Source organism: Mastacembelus armatus, chromosome 10, assembly GCF_900324485.2.
Source record: "Mastacembelus armatus chromosome 10, fMasArm1.2, whole genome shotgun sequence".
NCBI classification, from domain to species: Eukaryota; Metazoa; Chordata; class Actinopteri; order Synbranchiformes; family Mastacembelidae; genus Mastacembelus; species Mastacembelus armatus.
In genome coordinates, this window is record NC_046642.1 from 10,372,464 (window position 1) to 10,398,359 (window position 25,896).

At 41.4% G+C, this 25,896-nt stretch overlaps 1 protein-coding gene across 2 annotated transcripts; it reads left to right on the plus strand.

The window, feature by feature from the left end:
* Positions 1 to 224: 224 nt before the first annotated feature.
* Positions 225 to 17,995, plus strand: LOC113144520 (centromere protein F). 2 transcript variants are annotated; one of them, XM_026330636.1, is made up of 19 exons: positions 225 to 442; positions 1,454 to 1,547; positions 1,684 to 1,861; positions 2,127 to 2,323; positions 3,051 to 3,154; positions 3,459 to 3,523; positions 4,523 to 4,781; positions 6,304 to 6,497; positions 7,101 to 7,226; positions 7,453 to 7,581; positions 9,447 to 9,569; positions 10,474 to 10,609; positions 10,753 to 12,212; positions 12,775 to 13,638; positions 13,818 to 14,065; positions 14,208 to 14,307; positions 14,794 to 15,391; positions 15,907 to 16,038; positions 16,408 to 17,995. In XM_026330636.1, the coding sequence occupies exons 3-18, from the start codon at positions 1,700 to 1,702 to the stop codon at positions 16,023 to 16,025; spliced, it is 4,884 nt and encodes a 1,627-aa protein (XP_026186421.1). In that variant the 5' UTR covers positions 225 to 442; positions 1,454 to 1,547; positions 1,684 to 1,699; the 3' UTR covers positions 16,026 to 16,038; positions 16,408 to 17,995. The 2 variants fall into 2 exon arrangements, with proteins under 2 accessions (XP_026186421.1, XP_026186422.1); XM_026330637.1 differs by having other exon boundaries at positions 4,526 to 4,781.
* The last annotated feature ends 7,901 nt before the right edge of the window (positions 17,996 to 25,896 follow it).

Sequence of the window (25,896 nt, forward strand, 5' to 3'; positions counted from 1 at the left end):
CAGGAGTAACATTAGTCAGTGTTTGTATGATTAAAGTTGTGTTTGTGTAGAGATGAGAGTACAGGAGTAACATTAGTCAGTATTTGTGTGGTTAAAATTGCTGTTTTGTCTGTGGACACGTATTGTTGTCGCTAGAGGTCATCATACGTTCACGGCGCGAGGACTTCTCCCCCCCAACTTTCTCCTGCTACGTCACTCACCGCCGCCCCGCCTCGTGCCACAAACCTCTGTCAGCTGCACGAGACGCGCGGCATCTTGTCCAGATATGAAAACCGTCTGTTAACGTCGCTCTTTCGCCGCGATCGCGTTGAAAACGAGCTCGCTGTGAGAGAGTGAGCACCCGGAGACTGTTGCTGCTGACACCCTGCGGTATCAGGGCGCTGTCAGGCGCCGTGTGAGCCTCCCTTGCGGCTGGCGGTCTTTGTCAGTGTCGGTCTGGATGGTAAGTAGCTGCGGTGACGGGTAGCCTGTAGCATCATTGCTAGGCGGCTTATCAGTCACTTACAGCCGCGGGACCAAACACTAACAGCCGATTGAAAAGTCCGACTAAACCGGCCGTGGGACGGTTCTGGTTCGGTCACGGACACGGTTCATGACCCACGTTAAACTGACACTGAGTCTTTGACTTTTTTGGGAAGTTTTCAGTTCTCTCTTGTCTGGGATTTGAACCGCGTGATCAGTCGCTAGTTCAGGACAGGCCGGGGTCCAGCTGCTGGATGTCTGCTTCCCCCTCCACATCTTAACAAACCTGCTCACAGCCGCCTCCTCAGCATTTTGTAAGGAGGGAAGTTATTTTAGTTTCCTTTAGTTAAAGCTGAGGAAAGTTAATGGTCTCAATGTCGGAGCCAGTGTGGAGGCGTTGATCTTTACTGATTCAAAGCAAAGACAGCTATGACAGAAACTTTCTGACTGGAGCTACGGGGTTAATAGCCTCACGCCTGGAGTACATGTCAAAACTCAGTTCAGAATTAACCTCTACAGGTTTTGTTGTTTTCAATCAGGCTTTTCTTCATTCCAACTTTCTTCTCATGCTGCATGTGTGTGCGTATTGTGTATAAATACAAAGTGATTGTTAATGCACTGTTGTCCATATAACTAAAACAATGAGCTAATTTTGAGCAACAATGTCAGTTGTCTGTCTAGTTTATGTTTAGAGCATGTTATTACAGAAGTTTGAGAGAGAAGAGAGTTATTTTCAATTTGAAGTGCTGTTGGAAGATTGCAGGCGGTTTGTGTTGGAAAACACTGAGTCACAGCTGCACAGTGGTGACAGCCAGCATCTCTCAGGGATCAAAGCCTTAGCAACGTAACATATTCAAGAAAGGACACAGAGCTAGAGGCATAGAGGACTGAGACATGTTGAGACATTTGGTATGGATTGGATCCTATGTCACAGACTGACATAAAAGTACCTGCACCTTAAGTAACAAGTCTGTACTTTCTCTTCTCTTAGACTGTGGGTGTTGCTGGTTTTGTCCCTCCACCTACTGAGTCCCATGGTTCCAGGAAGTGTCTGATCCTGGATCTGTCAAGCACGAATAATTCAGGTTGGCTGGCACACTGCCTTCTGGGTATCAATTACAATCAGCTGCTAACAGTTCTGAGAAATCACGTTTCCCTAAACCTAGATAAAAAAATGATTGATTTATATTTTTAGCTGCTGTTCTCTTCCCACTCTGTTAGGCCCTGGCAGAGAGAGATGAGCTGGGCTGAGGAGGACTGGACAGTGGGGCTGTCTGGACGGGTCCTACAAAAAGTGAAGGAGCTACAGGTCCATCAGGAGCGACTGTCCAGAGAAAACAAGCAGAAGCAGTTGCAGCTGGATAATATTCATACCAACCTCGAAAAACAAACTGCAAAGGTACAAACAGCAATGACAAATAATATCCACCATAGTTACTGCTATAGAGGAAAGACTGAGGTCTTAACTTCAAGAGTCTGATAGACTTTGGCGAGCAATAGGGAAATCTCATTTTTTTCTACAGCTGTTTTGTTAAAAATTTCCACAACTGTATGAGAACTGGCCTTCACAACCTTTATGGCAATGCAATTAAAACACCTATAACAGAATTGCTTGTTTTCATTTTTTGTTATTCTAAAATATATACCTTTCCCTCTCTTGCTAGTATGAGGAGGTGCGTGGTCAGCTCCAGTCTGTGCAGAGGGAACTCCAGAGTGTTCGGGAGGAGGCCACAGCAGCAGTGACCTGCAGTGAGCGCCTGACTCAGGAGCTTCAGGCTAAGCAGGCCCAAGTGTGCTCTTTGGAGGGCCAACTAAATGCTGCTCGCACCCTGAACAACAAGCTCACCCAGGAAATCAAGAGGTTAGTGCCAGTGGAAAACAGCTGGGAAAGCTGGCTTCTCTGTCATTGTTTTAGTTTTAATTTCTGTTTTTGTGTTCTCATGAAAAAGAAAAAATTGTACTTTAATAATAACCTGCTTAAATTAACGGTAAAGCTTGACATTAATGTTTATCAGTTTAATCAATCAATAAAATTCAAAATATGAATCAAATATTGGACTATTTGTAGCAAGTAACTCTGGAAGAACTAATTCCTAAAGTTACTTGCAGCATAAAAAAATCACAGAGTAGAGAATGTTTTTTTTTTTGGATGTGTAGTTTCAACTCTGAAAGAGAAAAATCAGATTTATCTGTCATTGATTGGTGATACCCACTAAATGCAGAAATATTCTAGCTGTTCAGTCGAAGGAACAGATCAGATCAGCTGTATAAAATTGAAATTTGTCTCTAGCTCTAATTTAAGACAAAACAGGTGTTAAACAGGCTGATGTTCGTGCCATGAAATGGACACCTGTAAAATGGAAGAAAAAGGGAAGGAATGTCTATATTTACTGCAAAGTTTCAACCAGTTCTGGTCTTTTTTGTACATGTGGGTTTTATTTGATTTTTAGATGATATCATTCTGATGGATTAGTGAGGGTTGAAAATCAATGATCTCTTGTGCTGGCCCTCACTTGTTTCTTCCTGAACTTTCTTTCGTTGCTCATACTGAACTCTTTCCCTTAGTTTCATCTCCATTTCTTTGGCAGGCTGGAGGCAGAGCTGGAGAAGCTGCAGAACAGCACCAGGTCAGGAGATACCACTCTGTTTTCTACACCCTGCTGGAATACATCCACACCCTGGGAACATAGCGGTATAGTCCTTTAACTTTACGACTCCTGTGTTTATTCACTCTGATGGTGTCATCCCTATCTTGTCATTAATGCACTGTATAGTTTGGAAAATTAAGCAAAAAAAAAAAAAAAAAAGAATCCCTAGGGAGCAGAGAGGATATAAATAAACTTCCTTTCCCGAACTTTCTGTATTTGGGGACTGCTGTATTTCTCTTTGCTCTTTATTGTCAGTAAGCCACTTGGGTTACTGCTGCTGTTCTTTCTGCTTTGGCGATTGTTTTTAGGTTGTAAGTCCAGTTCACATGCAGTGTTTCTGCCATGTAGGGAGCAGGAAAGAGGAGAGACTAGGGCAGCAAGATGAAGGACAGAACCAGGCTCCTCACATCCGAGTAAGTACCAGCAGTTATATTGAGCTGACCTATTTCGAGATAAATGTAGGTTTTAGTTTAAAGCTGCCATTCTCTAGGTGTTTGAATTGGCTCATTCTTTGTAGGTTTAGTGTTTTGTCTTGTTTTTCTTCCACAGATTCAGCAATTAAAACAGTGCCGTTGTCATATTTAAGTCAGATAGAGCTATAGGAAAAATAAAGTTTATATTATTTTGTGTGTTGCGTATTGTCAACAAATCCCATGAGACGATGAAAACAAATAGTGTTACTTTTGCCTCCACGAGTTAGGATCTTTCAGATCTGCAGATATTTGTACTGAAGATGTCAAAACTTAACAGATATACACTTTCCTTCTTAAACTAATTTATAATGATTTTCTAAAGAAGCTGGGCACTTCAGTTTTTAGCAGATGTTCTCAAACTCAAACAGAAGTAAATAGTGTATTTGTTAGGGGCTAATTTTTGGTACAGTAGTGAACATTTGAATAGCAGAACTTTGTATGAGGGAGGGACTAAAAATATGTTATGTTAATGTTGTCACTGTAAAGTTACCCAGTGCCACAGCAAATTATTGCTGGTCTTTTCATGACCAGAACTTATCTTTTTAAGACAGCTGTTTCTAGCTTGAACACTGCTGAACTCCATCATTGTGTACAGTCTTTGTTAACAGTTAAAAAGAAAAGAAGTAAAAGAATTATTCTTCACACCTGATCTGTGCTTTTCTCTTAACTTCCACTCTTTTTCTCATGTCCAGAAAGTGTTTGTCATGATTACAAATGTGCAGCTGAGCTGTGCAGACTCTACTATGGAAGTGTCATGATTTCAACACAAATGAGTCATCTTTCAAAAACATGTTGTTCAAATTAAAAAGAAATGTGCTTAAGGACTAAAACCCTATTGTTTGTGAATTCTGTTAAATTATCTTTTTATAGTTCGACGTCCCGTTCAGGCTCACACCCTCTTTTATTCCTCTCCTATCCAATTCTTCTCTCCGCCCTCAGCAGCGGCTCCAGTTCTCCGACGTGTACACACCTTCATTGCCACGACAACAACACAAGAGCACTCTCCACCGCCACCCATCCGACCAGTCAGAGTCTTTCTCCACTCCCTCAGCTGTGTTTCCGTGGGAACAAGATGACGCAAGGCCAGCAACCAGGAGACAACCCCCGTCCTCTCCCCATACACCCTGCACTAAAGTCATCAGCCAAGGCCTTGTGGAGCAGGGAGGTGGTGGGAAGGACCACAGGACAGAGACAGACAGTAAGTCAGTAAGAGTCGGATGGTCACCTTGGTAACAAGACTAGTTGTCGCCAATCTGCTCTTTGCAAATACTCTGCACACACATGCAGCTCAGCAGCCCATCTCATAAAGCAGGATTCATGGCTGTTAATTAGTGGGATAACGATATTACACAATACCTGGAGCCAGCATGGACTGAAGTAAACAAAGTTCTGGCTTTTATTGTGAAACAGCCTTCAAGCTCAGAATTTAGCCTTTAAATGTTTCTCACCGCTTTGATAGAGTGTTTTACAGTCAATAAAATCATGCTGCTCACAACAGTCGACATTGTCAACCAGCCTTATTTCAACAGTCTGGGGCCAGATCAGGACAACCTCAGTCAGTGGGTCTTAGATTTTGATTGTGGGATAGCCAGCGGACTTTACTGAAGAACATAGCTATTGGTTATTAGACAAATGTGATTTTTGAAGTCCTGAATTGAAAATGAGGCTGGTGTAATTTCATATTTTTCTTATTGTCAACAAATCTCATGAAAAAAGGAACTCCAATAATGGGGGTTGTCTTTCTCTATTAGTGAAGACACACATTTTTACAATTATGTAGCTTCCTTTTTATAAAAGTTTTTAACAATAGGAGAAAAAAGTGCATCTGTTGAAGCTGAAGAACTGTGTTGATCAATAAGGCCAAATGATATAATGTTAGCTTTTCATTCATAAGTGAAGCAGTGTGATCATCCTGAATCTTATGTAGTCTGTTTAACCCCACCGTTTGTTACATAAGAGGAGTATAGAAATCACTGGCTCAGCTGGAGTGACCTGTGGGTCTTCTGCTCCCAGGCCGGTTTGTAGGGTGGCTTTTAGTGCACTTTATTTTTGGGAGATAACACATCTCTTTCTCTCAGTGCTCAGCTGTATGTTTATTTGGATGAGGAAGGGGATGGGTCAATGTGAAACAATAAGCGCTTCTTTTAGCTCCTGGGACACACTGATAGGGGCGGTGCAGTGTTTACTTAGGTGTGCTCTTTTTGCTGCTGTTTTTATGCTCCTCTCCACTGTAAAAATTCCAGCCACGTGTATATGATGCATATGTGGATTTGAATTCATATTTACTTTTTAATGGGGATCAGTACATTATTTTTACATTAGTAGTAAAAGACAAGTACTGTATATAATAATAGAGATATTACAATGGAGGTCAGACATTACAAAAAACAAAATCAAAAATCCATTTTCAGTGAAGTAAGATGGTTCAAATAATAATTAGATAATGTTTATTATGTTTGTAGCAGTGTTGCAAAAGTAAAGGGCAGCATATTGGACAGACAGAAAATTGATTTTATCCATAGCTTTGGAAACCAGTAGCCTGAGATCCACATGGTTGGTGAAAGTGTATCATACAACTGTGTCACTGGACCACTCTGTATGGATTGACCTTGTTTGTATAAATCAAGTCTGTGTGTCTACCATGTTGTTGACTGTTTGGTCAGTTATTTAAAAAAATCAAGGAATTCTTACTGTCTCTGTGTCTTCGGTCTATCCACCAGTATCTTTATCAGAAATGCGGAGCCGTGTGTCCTCTCTGGAGGACGAGCTGTCTGCGAAGGCCGGGATGTTGAAGACAATTCAGAATGAAGTGGTGCAAAGCCAGAAGGAGCTCGCCGCCAGAGAGCTCAGTCTGCAGAAAACCCGTGATGAGCTCAGCCTGGCACATACACGCATGGCCCAGGAGAGCGAACGGGTAAAAACACACTACCTTTGCTAGTCATGCTACTCATAGTGGGAATCGAATGTCTCAGATCATTGTTAATGTTCTGTTTTTCTGAAGTTGTTTTATTTTTGTCGCAGAATGGGTGTTGGTCTTATTGTCAAAACATTTCTCTTTAACTTGCCTGAAAGTGCCAAACATGTTGGGAATGTTTACTTATTAAACATTCGCTTATTATCAGGGACAGTGAAAACCTTTAGCCCATATTCTGTCCTTTGCTGTGCAACAATCCAGCTGATATTGTGTGAAATGTAATCTTTGACAAACAGCCAAGGAGAGACTGACTCACTTGACTCGTTTGAGGAGAGTTGCTGTGCTGGGCCCTCAAAATGTTTATGCTTTCTTTTGTTTTTGAACATTCAGGTTGGGACTGTAAGATTAAAATGTGGTAAACAAAGTAAAAGCTACACAAATGTGTTAAAACACATCATGCAAGACTCAGAGAAGTGATTGGTATTTACTGTTTATGCAACGACACAAAACATAGCCATAGATATGACCGTATCCACCTACACAGAGTTGGGCAACTAATTGCTGTTTTTAATATGTCTATGTGTGCTTGCATGTGCATGGCAGGTATCAGCAGCTGAGCAGAGGCTGAAGCAGCTACAAGAGGAGCTAAAGTGTCAGAGGCAAAATGCTGAGAGCAGCCGACTGCAACACCAACAACGCACTAAAGAGCTGGAGAAACAACATCAGAGAGTGAGCGAGATGGAGGATGTGGCCTGGAGGTTGCTTGTATGAGGGGAAGACACAAAAAAATGATACTTGGGCAAATGAGAAGGAAGCAAGAGAATATTTTAGATTTGGATCCATCTGTTTTTTGTTCTATTTAATCCTTAGAAATTTTGTTTCACATTAAAGTTAAAGAAAGTGACACAGATTTTGTTTGCGTGTGTGTGTGTGTGTGTGTGTGTGTTGCCTTTAGGATTTGACTGAGTGTCAGAAGGAGAGACAGTGTCTAGAGAGGCAGCATCAGCAGGAGGTAAACAAACTCAGCCAGGAGCTCCAGCAAGCCAGGACACTCCACAATGCCCTGCAGGCCCAGGCTGACAAGGTAAACACACACACACACAAGGCACATACATATACATCTGAACAAGGCAAACAAGCCTTCTAAAATATGTTCCCATAAAAATGTATTTGCCCAGATAAAGTCTTAAAATCAGGCCTGTATCTACATTGGAAACCTAAGATTAAAATGATATTCTCTACATATTGTTTAGTTTTGGTTCATGTTCTGTTGTTTCAGCTATTTCCTTTTTCTCTTTCCTGCTTTGTCTCTGCCCCTTCCCTCACTCTTTTTTCCTGGGATCTTTATTATAAGGCCAATAAACCTAGTTCATTTCTTCTCCCACACTCGATTCTCACCCTTGTTGTTTTCTCTTGCTCTGTTTCACTCTCTTCCTCTTTTTCTATTTTTCTTGTTTTCCTTTTCACCTGCTGTCCTCTCCACTTCGTCCTCCTTTTCTCTCGGTTTCTCCCCAGTGGAAAAGTTGAGCGGCGAAGGTAATGACAGTGTGACTTTGTTTAACCTGCAGAATGCCTTGGTTACGTTAGCATGAAATTCATAACTCATAGGTTGTGACTGAGAAATGCCTCTTAACAGGAGAGGTGTGACGGCGTGGCTGTGAGATGAGGGTAAAGACGGGTGGAAGATATGTATGACAGTATGTGTTAGAGGCAGGCGCGCATGAATGAAGAGAAGAGAGAATGTGTTTGTGCTTGAGGACATGGTCTTCATTTTTTCTTTTTATTTGGATCTGTTGTACCTAAAGGAATGCTGTGGTATTTGTTTTCTAACATCTAAATAATCACACAAATTTTAATCTCAGAACAAGATGAACTGCTTCACTCCAAAATAACTTCCTTAACCCTAATTTCTATGCTTTTAGACATAGTAGGAAAATTCTTAACAGTGAGCATTTATTCTGCCCACAGTATCCAAAAAAACAAACCCATACTTGGAACCTTATATACACCACACAGAAGTTATCTTTTTTTATCTGATAAAGCGTGGAAAAATAAACAGTGGAGGCACAGGTTGTCCTGTATTAAATAACATTGTTCAACTGAAGATAGTGCATGGATATGAAGAATATTATAGAGTCTCTATAAATGCTTTTATTAAAATATCTTACAAACAGTAGATCATTACAGCTGTGATTAAACATGCATCTGTTCCTCCCAAAAAACTGGGGAAAATGGTATATTTTCAAGAATGTTTTCCCAGAGAACTCCCAATGATCTACAGATGTGATTGGCATATGAGCAGTGTTGAGTTGTTGCGGGAAGTGAGTGCAAAAAAAGATTCTCAGTAGTAATGATCTACTTAAAGGGAAAGCTAAAAGCTGCAACTTTATTTTCTAAAGTGATGTTTTGTGCTTCCTTACAGTTATTGAGACAACAAATACTCTTAGTGTCTAATTAATGGCCATCACATTATTGCTGTGCACTGTTTTTATGTAAACTTCACTTTGTTGCTGTTTTCAACATGGCATGATGCATAAGACACGAGAATAATGAATGAAAAAATGAAAAATAATGAAAAGGTTAAAGTTTGGAACGCAGAAAACAACGATGCTATCTGCACGTTGCCCATGTGTGATGACATGCAGTGATCTGCGGAATTTTGTATGAGCACTGGTGGGAAGCTGATCAGCCTGTTAAGTCTTTCCTAGTTTCCCCTGAGACATAGACAATACATTAGACATAGCTTATGCTTATTATTGATCACTGATTACTCCTCCTTCCTGTTCTGTTCTCTTGTCCTGATTCCTGCGTCAACAGCCATTCATTTCTTTAGTTCTTGCCTCCTAAACTTTGTGTTTTTTCCTCATATCTTTTCCTTCCAATCTTCAATTTTTTGAGTTAATTTTCTCTGTTTTCTAGCAGCTACTGAATCTTGATATCCTCTATCAGCTCTCTCTACAGAAACAAGCATTGGACAAAGAGTTGGACACTTTAAAAGAGAAACTGAAGTGGACGGAGGGACAACTGCAGGAGAGCTTGAAGAAAGGAGCACAGACACAAGCCAAACTGATGGTAACACACACAGACATTTTAGTGATGGCCCTGGGTCTAGTGAGTCAGGGTCTGCATGTGTCAGTTATTCATCAGCTGAGCAGTGGGGACATAATGAATGCCATAAATCTTTAAACAACATTTCAGTGTGCCATATGTTGGGCCAGGAGTTTGATAATAAGGTAACAGTAAATTAGTGATGAGTAAATTGTCACTCCTTTCACCATCCACCTGCATTATTATGTTTCCATTAAAGGGTAGCATAAGAAAGAATTTTACAGAGCTAAATAAAATGAGCTGTCTGATATTAATATCTTAATATTAATTACTTTGATCCACTGTCAGTGACTGGCAAGGACTGCCATGTCATATTATTCTGTGCTTGACAGAAAAGCAACCATAAATGCATGTGGATGGTGAACTGCACAGGAAAAGCTACTGTCCACATTTGTAGCAGCTTGCAACATCGACACTAATCTGTGGTTTGTTGCAATCGGTCTTCAGATACATCGTTGGAATTGTGACACTGTTCCTAAGTTGCTGTCAGTTTAGACACAGGTATCCTATATCTGGGAGTACTGCTGTACAATCCAGGTGTGAAAATGAAACTTTGCATACACTTTTCACATCTGGGTGTTAGTGGCCAAGTGTGAGAAATGAGAATGGTGTCTCATTTGTGGAAACACCCCAGTACAAGTAGATGTAGACGCTTTATGGTGAACAGAAGAATGTGTTCCTGTACAGCGTTTATCAACTGCACAACATCTAAGGGTACACTGTATTTTTGTAAAAAAGTTTCGGCCGAGAGCTCAGTACTTCAGCTCTAGTTGGAACATTTTGTACAAAACAAAATGGATTTAATCCTTCTGATGGAGCATTTGCTTATTCTTAACCCACGCTATTTGCATGTCTACCCTCACATTAGGAAGCGGTGCGTGAGGCCGAGGGTGTGGCAGTGAGTCTGGAGCAGAGCAGGAAAAGAGAGCGGGCTCTGGAAGAGGAGGGGAAGAGACTGGCAGAGGAACAAGCCGACGCCCTGCGTCTCCTCAAAGAGTTGCAGGGTAAGTAGTGAGCTGTGGGTGGAACAGAGGATAAGTCGGAGACTTATCAGTCATGGGATATATAATGATAATTATACTAATGTGATATGTTACTGAACTAGAGTTTTACTCTGCTTTCTGTATCTCCTTTCTTTTAACTCTAGAGCTAAAAGCTGCACCCCCTCTACAACCTGTCCAGTTTTGCCCCATTGGCCAGAGTTTCTCTCCTCAACCTCCTTACTCTGTTAATTCTCACCCATCATCTCTCACCAAGAGGCCCACTGCAGCTACCCAAGTCGAGTGGAAGAGGGAAGAGGATGTGGATGGGAGAAGGGTAGAGATTACAGCATCTTACCCCAGTGACAGAGAGCCTGGAGAAGGCATCGACTCTGAACACATCACTGCCATCATCTCCCCAGACTCTGAGTGTTTACCAAAGAGAGAAAACGAAGGAAAAAGTAACGAAGATGAGAATAGAGACGAAGCAGTAGAGTGTGACACATCTGGGACAAATGAGCACTCCACATTTAGTCCTGTACTCTCTACTGGTACGCCCACCAACACCTCCATAGATCACTCTGCTGAAAAGACACTCTCTCTCAAGTCCGAGCAGACCAAGGCAACTGAAGACCTCAAGAGAGAAAATGCCTCACTGCGTTCAGAACTACGTGATGTGCGCGAAGAACTCCAGAAACGACTTGAGGACCTGGAAGCCCAACGACGTGCTGAGACAGAAGCAAGGACCCGGCTGAAACAGCTCAGCCGGAAACATGCCAGCCAGGCTGTGGAGAAAGAGCAGCAGGATAAGGAATGGAAGGTGCAGCTGGAGAGCGAGAGAGCCGAGACAGAAAGGTTGAGGAAGGCCTTAGCTGCTTTGGAAGCACAGATTAAAAGGGGAAGGGAGGAAAAACAAAAGGGGAGAGAGGAGGAGGAGGAGGAGAAAAACAAAGCACTAGAAGACAGGGAGAGTGAAATGGTAGAGCTGAATATCCAGCTGAAGAAGCAGTTAGCAGAGGTCAAGGCCCAGCTGACTTTGGAACGAGAAGAAAGAAAGAGAGAGGAAGAGGAGAGGAACCAAAAGACACAGGCAGAAATAGATTCAAAGAATGAGCTGAGCACAGAACTGGCAGAGCTTAGAGCTGAACTGGAGCGCAACAGAAAAGAAGACTCGCTGGACAAGGAGAACCTCTCAGTTGCAAACAGCCCGCTTACTTACCTAACTCTCCGTGATGATGAGCTCAACTGCAACATCATTTCCTGTGACAACAAGCCCCTCCCTTCGCCAGCGCAGCACGTCCTTTTCTGTGAGTCCACCAACCAACGCAACATGCTTGTATCTCAGACAACAGCTGATCTCATCCAGGGAGAGAAAGCAGTGACAAATCCTGAACGCTCACTGCTGTTAGATGAAGGGCAAACGAGTCAAATGGCCTCTGTCCCAAGACAAAATGATCTGGCAGCGTCTCCCCTGTCAGACAGCAGCCTGGCCCTTTCTGACCTGCAGAAGGCTGAGCTTGTTTCCTCGGACATGGCAGAAGTGGTGGCACGTCTGCAGGAGGAGAATGCAAAGGAGACAGAACGTGCTAATCATTACCAGGTTAAACTGGAAGCCCTGCAGAGCCAGGTAAATAATGGTGCATCATCACCAAAACTATCCGAGAAATCGGTGAGAATAGAAACCAGGTGAGATAATGTTTAAAAAAAATCAGCAACCGATGGAATAAAACAGCTCATATTTGTCACTGTCTATTCTAACATGGTAATACATAATCCTGACTCTTTGTGTGAATGGAATTGGGTGTGTAGTAAGATGACCTTAGCTCTTTGTGTAGCCTTGTCTTGAGTGACAAAGTTCATAAAAGAGTTAACTTGTATAACACTGAAACTTCTTAGCTTCCTTCAGTCTGTCTTTGTAAAAATGTGCAGGCTGCACTGGTTTATTACCTGTTTTTATGGTCTGTCACCATGGTGCACAGTATGAACCTTATGTTATGTTGCTACCATCTGACTGTTACTGTGTAGACACATACTGAACACAAGTCATGCATAGTGCAGACATTGAGGTAAAACTGATATTTTTTTCATGTCTCTTTAGCAGTTTTTATGACAAACTCATTGAGATCAGGATGTAGGTCAGTCCAGTCCAGTCGTCTTCAATTGACCATAATTCTATACTGTATTCTCAGGTGACACTTCAGACCCAGCAGCTAACGATGGCCTTTGAGAAGCAGTCTCAGCACATTTCAGGTCTTCTAGCTGAACTGCAAGAGAAGGAGAGTGCCCTCTTCAGCCAGGGAGAGGAACTGCAGCACTACAGGCAAGAGCTTGATGCTCTCAAGGCCGAGAAAGAGCAAGAAGTGCAGAAAAGAACAGAGGAGATCATGGTCAGAGAGGTGGAGAATGGAGATAAAAAAGGAGAGACACGAGATGAGAAGACGGTGGAGATCTCAGCTCTTCAGCTGAACCTTGAGAAAGGCCTTACCCTTCTCTCTAGAAGCTCAATGGTAGATTATGACTCTAATGTACAGACAGATGTCGATCAACCTAAGATTGTGACGCCTGAAACCCTTGTTAGCGGTGCAACAGACAGTAAAGCACTGTTGTTACAGGAGCAGCATCCAGGTTCTGTAGAATCAGACGAGACTCAGGGTGTGCATCATTCTACGTTTGTGGTGGGAGAGACTAAGCACAGTGAAGACGGAGGAAACACTGATGTCATAGCAGAGCTGCTTGCTCTCCGACAAGACAATCAGCTGCTGAAACAAAGAATTAAGGCCTTGACAGTCTCAGAAACCAGCAACCCAGAGATACAGACTTATTGTGAAAACCAAGAAGTCCCAGTCGAACAAAGGCAAAACTCAGGAAATGTTGCTCAGTCATGCCTGAGGGAGCTGGGGGACATTGCTGCTGAGGGACAGGAGTTGCTGCTGCAGAATGAGACAAGGATGGAAGATGGAGGAGATTTAGAAAATGGAGATATAAGATCAACAGGGGCTGAAGAAGAGCTGGAGGAAATGTCTCAGCTTAAGATCAACCACCTAGAGCAACAGGTAGAGTTGTTAAATCACTGCAAACTGAAGAAAATCCACAAACATTTGTATATTTTTATGTTTTAGTTTATAACTTTTAGATCTGAAATGCTGCACAGCGGCCGACTTGCATATTAACAATTGAGTTTTATTTAAAGTGTCTTTCATTCACTTTATCTTGTCTTTTTCTTCCTGTCCAGATGATGGCGCTGCAGACGAAGGTATTGGCTCTCACTGAGCAGACCCAGCAGCAGGCAGAGGAGCTTGCTGTCTGGAGACTGGCCTCCCAGCTTGCTCCAACATTTGACGAGATCCTTCCCCACATAGATAACCGATCTGAGACCCAGGACCAGATCTGTGCCGTCAGACAATGCACAGTCATCAGAGAGGATGAGTTATTCCTCTCATGCTGCTCCAACAAGCTGCAGGGCCAAATGTTGTTCTCCAGGTAACATACTCAAGTATTGAAATAAATGAATATGTGTGTGATGTGATTCTGTGTAGTTGTCCTATATATGTCCAGATAAAGGCTTTTGTTGTCTTTCCTGTCTGTTTGCTTGGAATTAACATTTTTCTTGTTTTACCACAAGACTGCAGCACACCAGCTTCCCTGAACCAAAGTGTCTCCCTCCCTCTAAAAAGACCTCTCCACTTCAGGAAAACCACCAGGACACTGCCAAGATCAACAAAGTGATTTTTTTTTTTTTTTTTTTTTTTTTTTTTTCGTTTAATCATCACTCACATACCAGAGTCCTGTATTTGTTTTAGTCTCTTTATATCAAGGCTTCCTGAAATGTTCACATAGAAATTCTTCAGTTGTTATATAAATGCACTGTATTTACAGTAGAAGGAGTGAGGCAGACAGAATTTTCTTCTCACAGATGCTACATTTTTTACTTCCCAGGAAATTTCTTAGAAGGAGCTATATAATCTGATCCAAATTAGGAAAAATAAAGCTGGAGTTGCATTGGAACACTTCAAAACTAATATTTCCAAATCTTTACTAGTTGATCAGAAAAAGCCAGGGGAACATGTAGAAATTTGGAATCTGTCTAGAGTTTCACATATATGGGGACAAATGTAGATATTTGGGGTTGATATATTATAAATTATATGTGTGTTTTTGTTGGATCAAGGATTAGGCCTTTCATTTCTGTGTTTTGTCTCCTGATGCAGGAATCTGAAAAGGAAAACCTGAGCATCAGCTTCATACCACAGTCAGAAACCTGTTCAGCATCGTACAAAGAGGAGAGAGGGGCCGATCTCGTCCTGTCATTAGATAAATGGGATCAACAACACGATGCCAAAGATCTTTATGAAGTCCCAGGAATTAGTGAGATCAAAACTGCGGAGTGTCACACAGGGAATCCTGAGACCGAGCCAATCTCTTCTAGTCCAGCCAAAGAAATAAACACAACCAGTGATTCTTCAGACAGAGATTTCAGGCCAGAAATGAAAAGTGTCAGCAGTCAAACAGAGGAGAGTTTATGTCCTCGCAGTGCTCAAACAGCATCTGAACTTCAGTGTGTGTCCACACAGACTGAGGAGGAGGAGGATGTACGTGAAGAATTAATGGATTCCCCTCCTGTCACTTCTGCCCTATTATCTGAGGGGACAGAGTCAGGAGACAATATGTTGTTTTCAGGTTCCTTCCCTATCCCAGCCGACCCAGCCCGTCTGGCTGAAAGGATCCGCCGTAACAGGACTCAGCTCTCAGCCGCCTTCGATGACACAGAGTATGAACCCTACGGGCTGCCCGAAGTGGTCATGAAAGGTAAATATTTCTGTAACACTGAGCATCTATAGTACCAGGTGTGAGTCATTTAGGTTTGTGTAAAATTGCATGAATGCACAATTTGTACAAAATCCTTTTGACATTAGGTGTGCTATTATTCTCATAACTCCAGTGAAAAGAGATGACTGGGACCTCTGTTGGTTAGCAGTGCTTAAGGGAAAAGTAAACAAGAAGTGTATCTCCATGTCTCCAAACTGTCCTCTAACAACTGTGGAGTTGTAGGAAAACACATATTTCACTTTTGACAACCCTAGACTAGTAGTTTCCTTCTTCTTCCAAATGTTCTACTAGACTGTGGTAAACATTTACCCCCAGTCCTGTCTCAGACTGGGTGTGTAGATATAAGACTATTTTTTTAAAGTTTTAAACTTATTGTGGCTCTGACAGGAAACTAATATCTTCTCACTGCTCTTCTGCTCATGTGCTCTTTATTTTTGTGTTTTCACTCTCCATCCTCTGATTCTCTTATTTATTCCCGTCTTCCCGTCCTGCAGGGTTTGCTGACATCCCCACTGGTGCCTCGTGTCCCTACATTGTGAGAAGAGGTTTGTTGGGGACAACTGTCATACCTGTCCCTCAGAAAGACCCGGGACAGGAGGAGGAGACTGATTAAAATGTAGCTGCAGGTAACCTCCAGAGACACTACACAGTGAGAAAACAGCTGTCGAACTAAGAATCTCCAAATGCACATTAGTTTAACTTTACATTGTATTTTATGCTTCAGTTTCACAGTATCAGGTTCTATAATAGACCTGACAGGACACATTTAACAAATTGGACTATTTCAACTGGAGGCCTTGATGCATAGAAATAAACAAAAAATAATGTTTTAACTTAGAAATCAAACTTGACCTAAGCAGCAAATGAAAATGGTCTCTACACTTTATGAAAAGACAAACAGTCAAATTGCAGGTGCAGCACCAGCGCAGCCGTGTGTCTCATCGATTCTTGTTCGATGGATCAGAAAAGGGTCTTACATTTGCTTGTTTCTGCAGGCTGGTTGTCCACAGATCTGGTGGGAGGAACTGATCTCTGTGGCTTGAGATAGTGACTCTGTGATGGAGGACGGCAGCTCTACAGGGACACTCCACTACTGGGCCTGTGCAGGCAGAATAAACACCTCCACAGTGGATCTAAAATGTCTTAATGGTCATGAGTTTATCCTCTAATTGCTGTGTGGAGACTTTGCTGAGCATCACAGTGCAGTGGCTTTACACCCAGCTGTATATTTAGGCACAGGGGTGGTGATTTAGTGATGTTTGTTGATTTTTCTTGAAGTTAAGAACCACTTTTCCAAAGGGACTGTTTGGTTTTTAGAGACTCAGAATGAACATATGGGTCCAGCCTCGGACTATTTTGAACGAAATAGTGCCCAGTTAATGTTTTTCCAAACAAGCGCTCGTCAAGTTTTTATTTTCCAAAAGGGTGAAGACAAGAGACACCTAATGTCAAAATGTGATCCAATATATTTTTCTTTTTAATTCTTGAGTGAGTTTATTTATAGAGACTTGAATGTGTTTTCGTTTTCGTTTTTGTTTACAAAAAACATGCAAAAGCGTAGTGAATGTGTGCAGCATGTTACATCATGTATGTTTTGGATCTTAATGTGTGTGTGCGTTATTGTATTTCTACCTTTGTGAGGACCATCTTCAGCATAATTGAATCGGCAGGAGGACATTTTGGCAAAGTTAAGACTGGTCCTGACTTTCCAGGCTCTTGTTTGAGGGTTAACACTTGGTTTTAGGGTTAAGGTTAGAATTGGGTTCGGATGAGGGTAAGGGTCTAGGGAATGCATTAGGTCTATGAGTGTCCTAATAAAGGTAGAAATATAAAAGTGTGTGTGTGTGTGTGTTGGAGAGAGGGGTGAGCTGGTCTATGACTCAGTCTAACCTGCATTGGTTTCCGCTCCATGTATGGTGATACACACTGCGCTCCCTCCTTTCTGCTGCTGCTCTGCTTCTCTGTCTTAAAGCAGTGACCAGTTGGTAACATAACAAAAACTAAACATATATTTACTTTGTGTTATTAGCAGAGCATACACATGTTTTGTTTTGTTTTATCAGTATAATTTATTTGAATCACTAGTTTAAGTATCTTGTATGTTTTTGTTACTGTTCCATAAATAACAGTAGCACATGTCCACTGTAGATTTTGTAGTTAAGTTTTAATTATGTGGTTATCACTACAACCAACCATCAGGTGTTTCTATATACATGATTACGTGAGAAAATGTGAATTTCTGATGAAGGCTTGTGACACATTTGATGTAAATGTGTGGAGTGATTTTGTTTTTTTGTTTGTTTTTTTTTTTAAGTTTAATTTATTTGCACGTAGAGTCGTACTCTCCCAGCCTTGGTTTGTGATGATTTTCATCTGCCATGTTGACCTTAGCACAGCCACTTCCTCTCCCTTTTCAGTTGCCTCCATATCTCTGGGATCTGTAGTTTTTTGGCAGCAACTTTGGGTTTGTTGGACTCTGACCTCGGAATCTGGAAATTTCTCGTTGCCTTTTTTTGGAAGCTTTCATGTGAATATATCTGTGCTGTGTTCTCGAGTAGGATTAAAGGCTTGCTTCGAATTAAACTTGTCTCCCAGTGGATTAATTTATATTTAAACGCCTTTGTCTGAGAAGTCGGACTGTGTTTGTTTTCCATGTTAAGTCCATCAGTGTTGTATGTGTATGAGTGTTTTTTTTTTTTTTTACTGCTGGTCTAAAATGAAAAAATGAAGTCTAAATGAGTACCATGTTCCAATGAAGAGAGCCTCAAAGTGTTTAAGGTCAATATCTTGGTTAAATCACAGAACTATTTCCGCAATTACCAGAGTCCTCTCCCTTTGCCTCTTGGTCATGAACACATTGAGAAGGTGCTGAAAGTTTTCAGCAGACTTGAATCAAAGAATTAAAACATCACTGGAGGAGTCCGTCTGTTTTATTTCATGATGCATTTCCTCCTCGAGTGCATGAAAAATGATGCAAATCATAACTGACTTTGAAAAAACAAATGTCTCTTTTTACTTCCCAAAAAGACAGAGCTTGGAAAGGCGAAGGATTGAGAGTTAAGCCCCCCCACGTCCAGCTCAGGAAGCTCCGGGCCCTCTGCTCTTCCTCTGCAGTGACGGCACTTAATCACACTCGCACAGCCCTAATGGACTTCACATGCACTCACACGCCTCTGCCTTGTCCGTTTCTCCTCCTCCTGTGACCGGCTCTCCTCTGACGGTGTGATGTAGGGTCACGAGAACGGGGAAACACCTTCCAAGGAGAAGGCACACATGCACTTTCACACACACACACACATACACACAACACACACACGCTGCTCTTTGGGTGCTGAATGGTGAAGGAACAGCACATGCTGGATGAGGTGAACTTGGATAGCAACGTTTCTCTAAGCTGAAGGTAAGACATGTTTTTTCAAGGTGGGATTAATGAGATAAGTATTTTTTTGAGAAAGGAAGTTTTGCTTTCACTCTGACAGTTTTATGTATTGGTTTTAGATTTAGTTTGCATGTGTAGCTTTGGCCTCAAATTTCTCTTTTTTTTTTTTTTATTAAATACAGGATAACCAAGTATAGTAGCAAACTGTCAAATTATTTTTAGTCAGTCTCCTGTTCTTACATTCCTGCCCATATAAATTTAAGCTTACAACACAAACATTCAAGTGCAACAGTGAGGGGAAAAAAACTACATTTCAAAATATATGCATCTGTGTTAGTGTGAGCAGAGCTGCAGCATTTGCAAAGTGTTTCGTTGTAAATTTTCCCTTTTGGTAATTGTAGCAAAATGTCAGCCAGGTTATCTTTTTCTATGCTTCTTCTGTAACCCAAACAGTCCCTTCATTCTTTTTAGAGATCATTCTTTCCCAGAGCGTGAAACCAGAGAACCAGAGTTGTAACCTGTGATCTCTTTCTGACGTCAGTGTTTGCTCACTGAGAAAAGAGGCAAATACTTTATGGGGTTATTACATCTGGAGGGGCTTCCCCACCCCCCCTCAATGCTGGAAATCTAATAGATACTACATCCTCCCCTGTGGACTGTCTCGTTCTTCTCTGGAAGGTTTGTCTGCACAGATGAAGTGGTGGGACAGAATCTTTGTTTCTCAGGCTTTGATTTTCACAGACATTTTACTGGAGCACAATAGAAACAATACCAGCATTAACATCCACCAGTAAAGTTTTATCCCTTGTCCTTCACCTTAATGTTTCCTTAATGCTTTCAGTTTCACAGAGCTCAGCACTGGAAGTGTTACTATAGGTTTCTACAGAAACTACCACAAATCACTGTAGTTGTGTCAGAAAAGGTGTTTTATATGTTTTGTGAGCTGCACACATTCCTCCACAATGTGTTATCAATGTGGAGGAACACAGACATGTTCAGTATTTTATCTATTTAGTTTGAGGTCAGACTGTTATATAAAACACTAGTAGACCATTGATCACAGTTTAAGGTCAGATGAGGTTATATTGTATTTAATAAAGATCAGTAGGTGGGGAAGAAAAGAATTTCGTTTTCTGCAGTGTCATTAGTTTCAGATCATGTTTATTAGTATTTTTTAAAAATCAAATTAGGAAAAGTCATTTTCAAGAAACGTTAAAGATATAAGACATTAAACGCTCTAATACAAACATTTCAGTCACTTCAGTCATTTCTTCTCCCTCATTGAAAATATTGATTAGCCTTATAAATCGTGGAGACAAATTAATAGCAACACCTGTTAGCACAGTGCCGTTCATACAGTTGAATCAACACGTGATCAGATCCCATCTTAGCTGAACTGTCACTAGGAAAAAACTTATAGCTCTGTTTTAGCTCTGGTTGGTGTTGCTCTCCGGGTAAGCGAATCACTTTTGTCTTGCAAGCGTGTCGTGTTGTGTGTGTTGTATAGTTCGTCTACAGCAAGGGTCTCAAACTCAATTTACCTGGGGGCCGCTAGAGGCAGAGTCTGGGTGAGGCTGGGCCGCATCAGGTTTTCCACAAGACAAGCTTGGTTAAAAAAATTCAAATCTTCTTAAATCTCTTTATTTTTATTTTTTAACACAAAATAAGATAAAAAAATAAACAAATTAAGAATTAGTGAGTAAATAAATAGAAAATAAATAAATCACTCAGTAATAAATATGATCTGTTAAGTCTGTTATTGTTTTGTTGTATCTGTTGTCTAGGCAACTACATTGTAAAAGCTAACGTTAGCTAGCCAGCCTGAGCGAAAACGTAACCAAACACCTTGTAAAGTTTTTTTTTTTGTATTTAAATTAAACAGATGTACGCTACTATTCTATTTTAGTTTCGGTTTCAGTTTATAATATCCATTTTTTATATTTAATATTTTTATGGTAATGAAGAATATGCACAGTGTATATGCAAGTAATCCTGAATTTTAGATAATAAGATTAAAAGGGCTACGTTTATTATACATTTTATTATGTATTTACATTTTTGAAGCCTTCCACCCGAGAGAGAGCTGGGATAGGCTCCAGCAGATCCCCGTGACCCTGATTCAGGAAGAAGCGGGTATAGAAAATGGATGGATGGATTTACATTTTTGAAAACCAATGCAAGTAGTATTTTAGAGCAGTGGTGTCTTTGTATAATGTATTAACGACGATTTGAGAGAAATATGATGTTGTTTTATATAAAACCATGCAGAAGGCGCTCTGTGGTGCGGCAGGAATTTGAACAGCGTCCTGAGTCGTAGCTGGGCGCCACGGACAGACGCCGAACGGCACCGCCGGTGTGCGTACACTAATAAATTTAAAGACGTGGCGCGACGCGACGCTGCGTCTCTCGTTCGGTGTGCGACCCCCTTAAAGTGCTATACATATCAAACTTGCGGGCCGCACTAACATTAAACTTTCATATTAAGGCGGGGGCCACAAACTATCGTCCTGCGGGCCGCGAGTTTGAGACCCCTAGTCTACAGACTAGCTATAGTTTAACACACCTAAAAACTAACTGTTAACTAAACTCTAAACAATTCATTAACTGCTACATTCCGGTACTAGTCAAGTACCTTTCTATTTTGACCGGTATTTATTGCTATTTCCTGACTTAGCGTTCGTTAGCCTACCGGTTATCTTAGCTAGTTAGCTTAGCTAACATGGCCTCTCCCTCTCTCTCTCTTTCTTGCTCGGTGTGCCACATGTTTAGTTATTCCTCTGCCTCCTTTAGCGATAATGATACCTGTAATAAGTGTAAGGTTCTGTTAAGCCTTGGAGGCGAGGATCACTGATTTGGAAGCGCGGCTCCGCACCTTCGAACAAAAGCCAGCTAGCCTAGCCCCGTTAGCTGGTGTGGAGCCACCGAGCTCAGGGTCTGTTAGCGGTCCAAGGGCAGCTCCGGAGCAGCCCGGAGAATTAGCCTGGGTGACGGTCCGACGGAAACGTACTCCTAAGCAGAAGCCCACGGCTCATCACCTGCCTGTTCACGTTTCTAATAGATTTTCCCCGCTCAGCGACACACCCGCTGAGAAACCGACTCTGATAATTGGCGATTCCATAGTCAGGAACATGAAAATAGAGACGCCAGCGACCATAGTCAAATGTATTCCTGGGGCCAGAGCGGGCGACATCGAGTCAAATCTGAAGCTGCTGGCTAAGGCTAATGACAGCGACGGAACGATGACATGTTTAGCCGCATGTCGTCGTTCCGTCGCTGGCTGTCTAGGTGGTGTCCAGCGAACGATGTGGGCTTCATAGACAATTGGGCCACTTTCTGGGGAAAACCCGGTCTGGTAGCGAGAGATGGCATCCATCCCACTTTGAATGGTGCAGCTCTCATCTCTAGAAATTTGGCCGAGTTTATTAGCCGACCTAAAGCCTGACAATCCAGGGTGGGGACCGGGATGCAGAGACTCAGTCTAAAACGCCACTCTGCAGTTTCCTTAGAGCCGCCGCCCCCCTCAAACCACATAGAGACTGTGTCTGCCTCTCGAACATATAAATCAAATAAATCAGAAGTTAACAGAAGAGGAGTTATTCATAAAAACTTAATAAAAATTAAGACCACTCATCTTATTGAACAGAAAAACAGAACTGTCGAATGTGGATTAATAAATATCAGGTTTCTTTCATCTAAATCTCTGTTAGTAAATGATTTGATAACTGATCACCAAATTGACCTACTTTATCTTACTGAAACCTGGCTACAGCAGGATGAATATGTCAGTCTGAATGAATCAACCCCCCTCAGTCATAAAAATTATCATGTTCCTCGAAGCACAGGTCGAGGTGGAGGAGTAGCTGCAATATTCCACTCAAACTTATTATTAAACTTTCATCCTCAGAACAGTTATAACTCATTTGAGAGCCTCACTCTTAGTCTCTCGCATCCAAACTGGAAAATACAAAAACCAGTTCTACTTGTCATTGTGTACCATCCACCTGTCCCTTACTCAGAGTTTTTAACTGAATTCCCTGACTTTCTGTCTGATTTAGTGCTTAGATCAGGTAAAATTATTATAGTGGGAGATTTTAACATTCATGTAGATGTTGAAAATAACAGCCTCAGCATTGCATTTAGTTCTATATTAGATTCTATTGGTTTCATTCAAAATGTTAATAAACCCACCCACTGTTTCAATCACACCCTTGATCTTGTTCTGACCTATGGCATCGAAATTGAACATCTAATAGTTTTTCCCCCAAATCCTGTTTTGTCAGATCATTCTTTAATAACTTTTGAATTTAAAATCAATCCCACTCCTTACCAAATTGATCATGTTGTTGACAGCGCTGTAACCTCACTGTGTGAAACGCTTCATTCTGTAGCCCCTCTGAAAAAGAAGTTAGTGAATCAGAGAAGACTAACCCCATGGTATAATTTACATATTCGTACCTTAAAGCAGGCATCATGAAGGCTGGAAAGGAAGTGGCGTTCCACAAACTTAGAGAAAATTTTTCTAGCCTGGAAAAACAGTCTACTAACATATAAAAAAGCTCTCCGTAAAGCCAGAACTGCATACTATTCATCACTAATAGAGGAAAATAAGAACAATCCCAGGTTTCTTTTCAGCACCGTAGCCAGGCTGACAAAAAATCACAGCTCTGTTGAGCCCAGTGTTTGCTTAGCTCTCAGCAGTGATGAATTTATGAGTTTCTTTACAAATAAAATCACAACCATTAGAGATAAAATTCAGCAGATGCTTCCTATACCTGCAATAAATGAATCTTCTACTACAGTAGCTCTTGAATCATCTGTAGGACCTCAGTTATGTTTAGACTGCTTCTCTCCCATAGATCTCTCTGAATTTACATCAGTAGTTGCTTCATCGAAATCATCAACGTGTCTCTTAGACCCCATCCCGACTAGACTGCTTAAAGGCACCCTGCCATTAATGAACTCATCTTTATTAGACTTGGTAAATTTATCTCTAGTATCAGGCTACGTACCACAGGCCTTTAAGACTGCAGTAATCAAACCTTTACTCAAAAAGCCTAGTCTTGATCCAGGAGTCTTGGCTAATTATAGACCCATATCCAACCTGCCATTTATTTCTAAAATCCTAGAAAAAGCTGTTGCTAAGCAGCTATCACACCACTTACACAGGAATGAACTATTTGAAGATTTTCAATCAGGATTTAGAGCACATCATAGTACAGAAACAGCACTGTTGAAAGTTACCAACGATCTTCTCTTAGCCTCAGATAATGGACTTGTTTCTATACTTGTCCTCCTAGACCTTAGTGCTGCATTCGACACCATTGACCACAACATCTTATTACAGAGACTGGAGCATGTGATTGGTATCAGAGGAACAGCGTTAAATTGGTTCCAATCCTATTTATCCGATAGATTCCAGTTTGTTCATGTCCATGATGAACCTTCCACACGAACAAAAGTTAGTTATGGAGTTCCACAAGGCTCCGTGCTAGGACCGATTCTGTTCACCCTGTACATGCTTCCTTTAGGATATGTCATTAGGAAGCACTCTATTAATTACCACTGCTATGCAGATGACACTCATTTATATCTAGCTATTAAACCTGTTAACACAAACCAGTTAACCAGACTTCAAGCCTGTCTAACTGACATAAAGGCCTGGATGACCAGTAACGTTTTACTTTTAAACTCAGAGAAAACAGAAGTCATTATATTTGGGCCAAAAAATCTCAGAAATAACTTTTCTAAAATTATAGCTACTCTAGATGGCATAACCCTGGCCTCCAGCACTACTGTAAAAAACCTTGGAGTTATTTTTGACCAGGACATGTCCTTTAACTCACACATAAAACAAAATCTCTAGAACTGCATTCTTTCACCTGTGCAACATTTCCAAAATTAGGAACATCCTGTCTCAAAATGATGCAGAAAAACTAGTCCATGCATTTGTTACCTCAAGGCTAGATTACTGTAACTCATTACTATCTGGATGTCCCAATATATCCATAAAAAGCCTCCAATTAATCCAGAATGCCGCAGGCAGAGTCCTGACAGGAACTAGCAAGAGAGATCATATTTCTCTTATACTGGCTTCTCTTCATTGGCTCCCTGTAAAATATAGAATATAATTTAAAATCCTTCTTCTCACATACAAATCCCTTCATAATCAAGCTCCTTCATACCTTAAAGACCTCATAGTACCATATTATCCCAATAGAGCACTTCGCTCTCAGAGTGCAGGTCTACTTGTGGTTCCCAGAGTTTCCAAAAGCAGACTGGGAGGCAGAGCCTTTAGTTATCAAGCTCCTCTCCTGTGGAACCAGCTCCCAGCCTGGGTTCAGGAGGAAGACACTCTCTGTACTTTAAAATCCTTCTTCTCACATACAAATCCCTTCATAATCAAGCTCCTTCATACCTTAAAGACCTCATAGGTCTTTAAGGTATGGTATAGGTCTACTTGTGGTTCCCAGAGTTTCCAAAAGCAGACTGGGAGGCAGAGCCTTTAGTTATCAAGCTCCTCTCCTGCGGAACCAGCTCCCAGCCTGGGTTCAGGAGGCAGACACTCTCTGTACTTTTAAGGCTAGACTTAAAACCTTCCTCTTTGACAAAGCATATAGTTAGGGCTGGCTTCAGGCAACCCTGAACCATCACTTAGTTATGCTGCTATAGGCCTAGACTGCCCGAGGACCATCGGCTGTATATCGCTGATGTGCAGTTACTGGTCCCACCAACCTGCAGTGTCTATTTGTTGTTTATTGTTGCTGTTCTTTTCTCTCTCCTCTATCCACTCACCCCAACCGGTCGAGGCAGGTGGCCGCCCAAACTGAGCCTGGTTCTGCTGGAGGTTTTTTCTTCCGTTAAAGGGAGTTTTTCCTCTCCACTGTCGCTAAGTGCTTGCTCATAAGGGAATTGTTGGGTTTTTAGTTTTAGTTTTTGTAAAGTGCCTTGAGATGATTTGTATTGTGATTTGGTGCTATACAAATAAAATTGAATTGAATTGAACGTCTTAAAAACAGTTTGAACCAAACATGAACATTATCACTATTATTAATAATTACCATTATTACTGCTGCATTAGACTCCACTGGTTTGAGCCAGGTGTACC

Coding starts and splice junctions, on each gene's coding strand:
- LOC113144520 (XM_026330636.1), top strand. CDS start 1,700: ATGAGCTGGGCTGAGGAGGACTGGACAGTGGGGCTGTCTGGACGGGTC. Junction 13,639..13,817: donor TCAACCACCTAGAGCAACAG/GTAGAGTTGTTA, acceptor CTTCCTGTCCAG/ATGATGGCGCTGCAGACGAA. Junction 14,308..14,793: donor ACACTGCCAAGATCAACAAA/GTGATTTTTTTT, acceptor CTCCTGATGCAG/GAATCTGAAAAGGAAAACCT.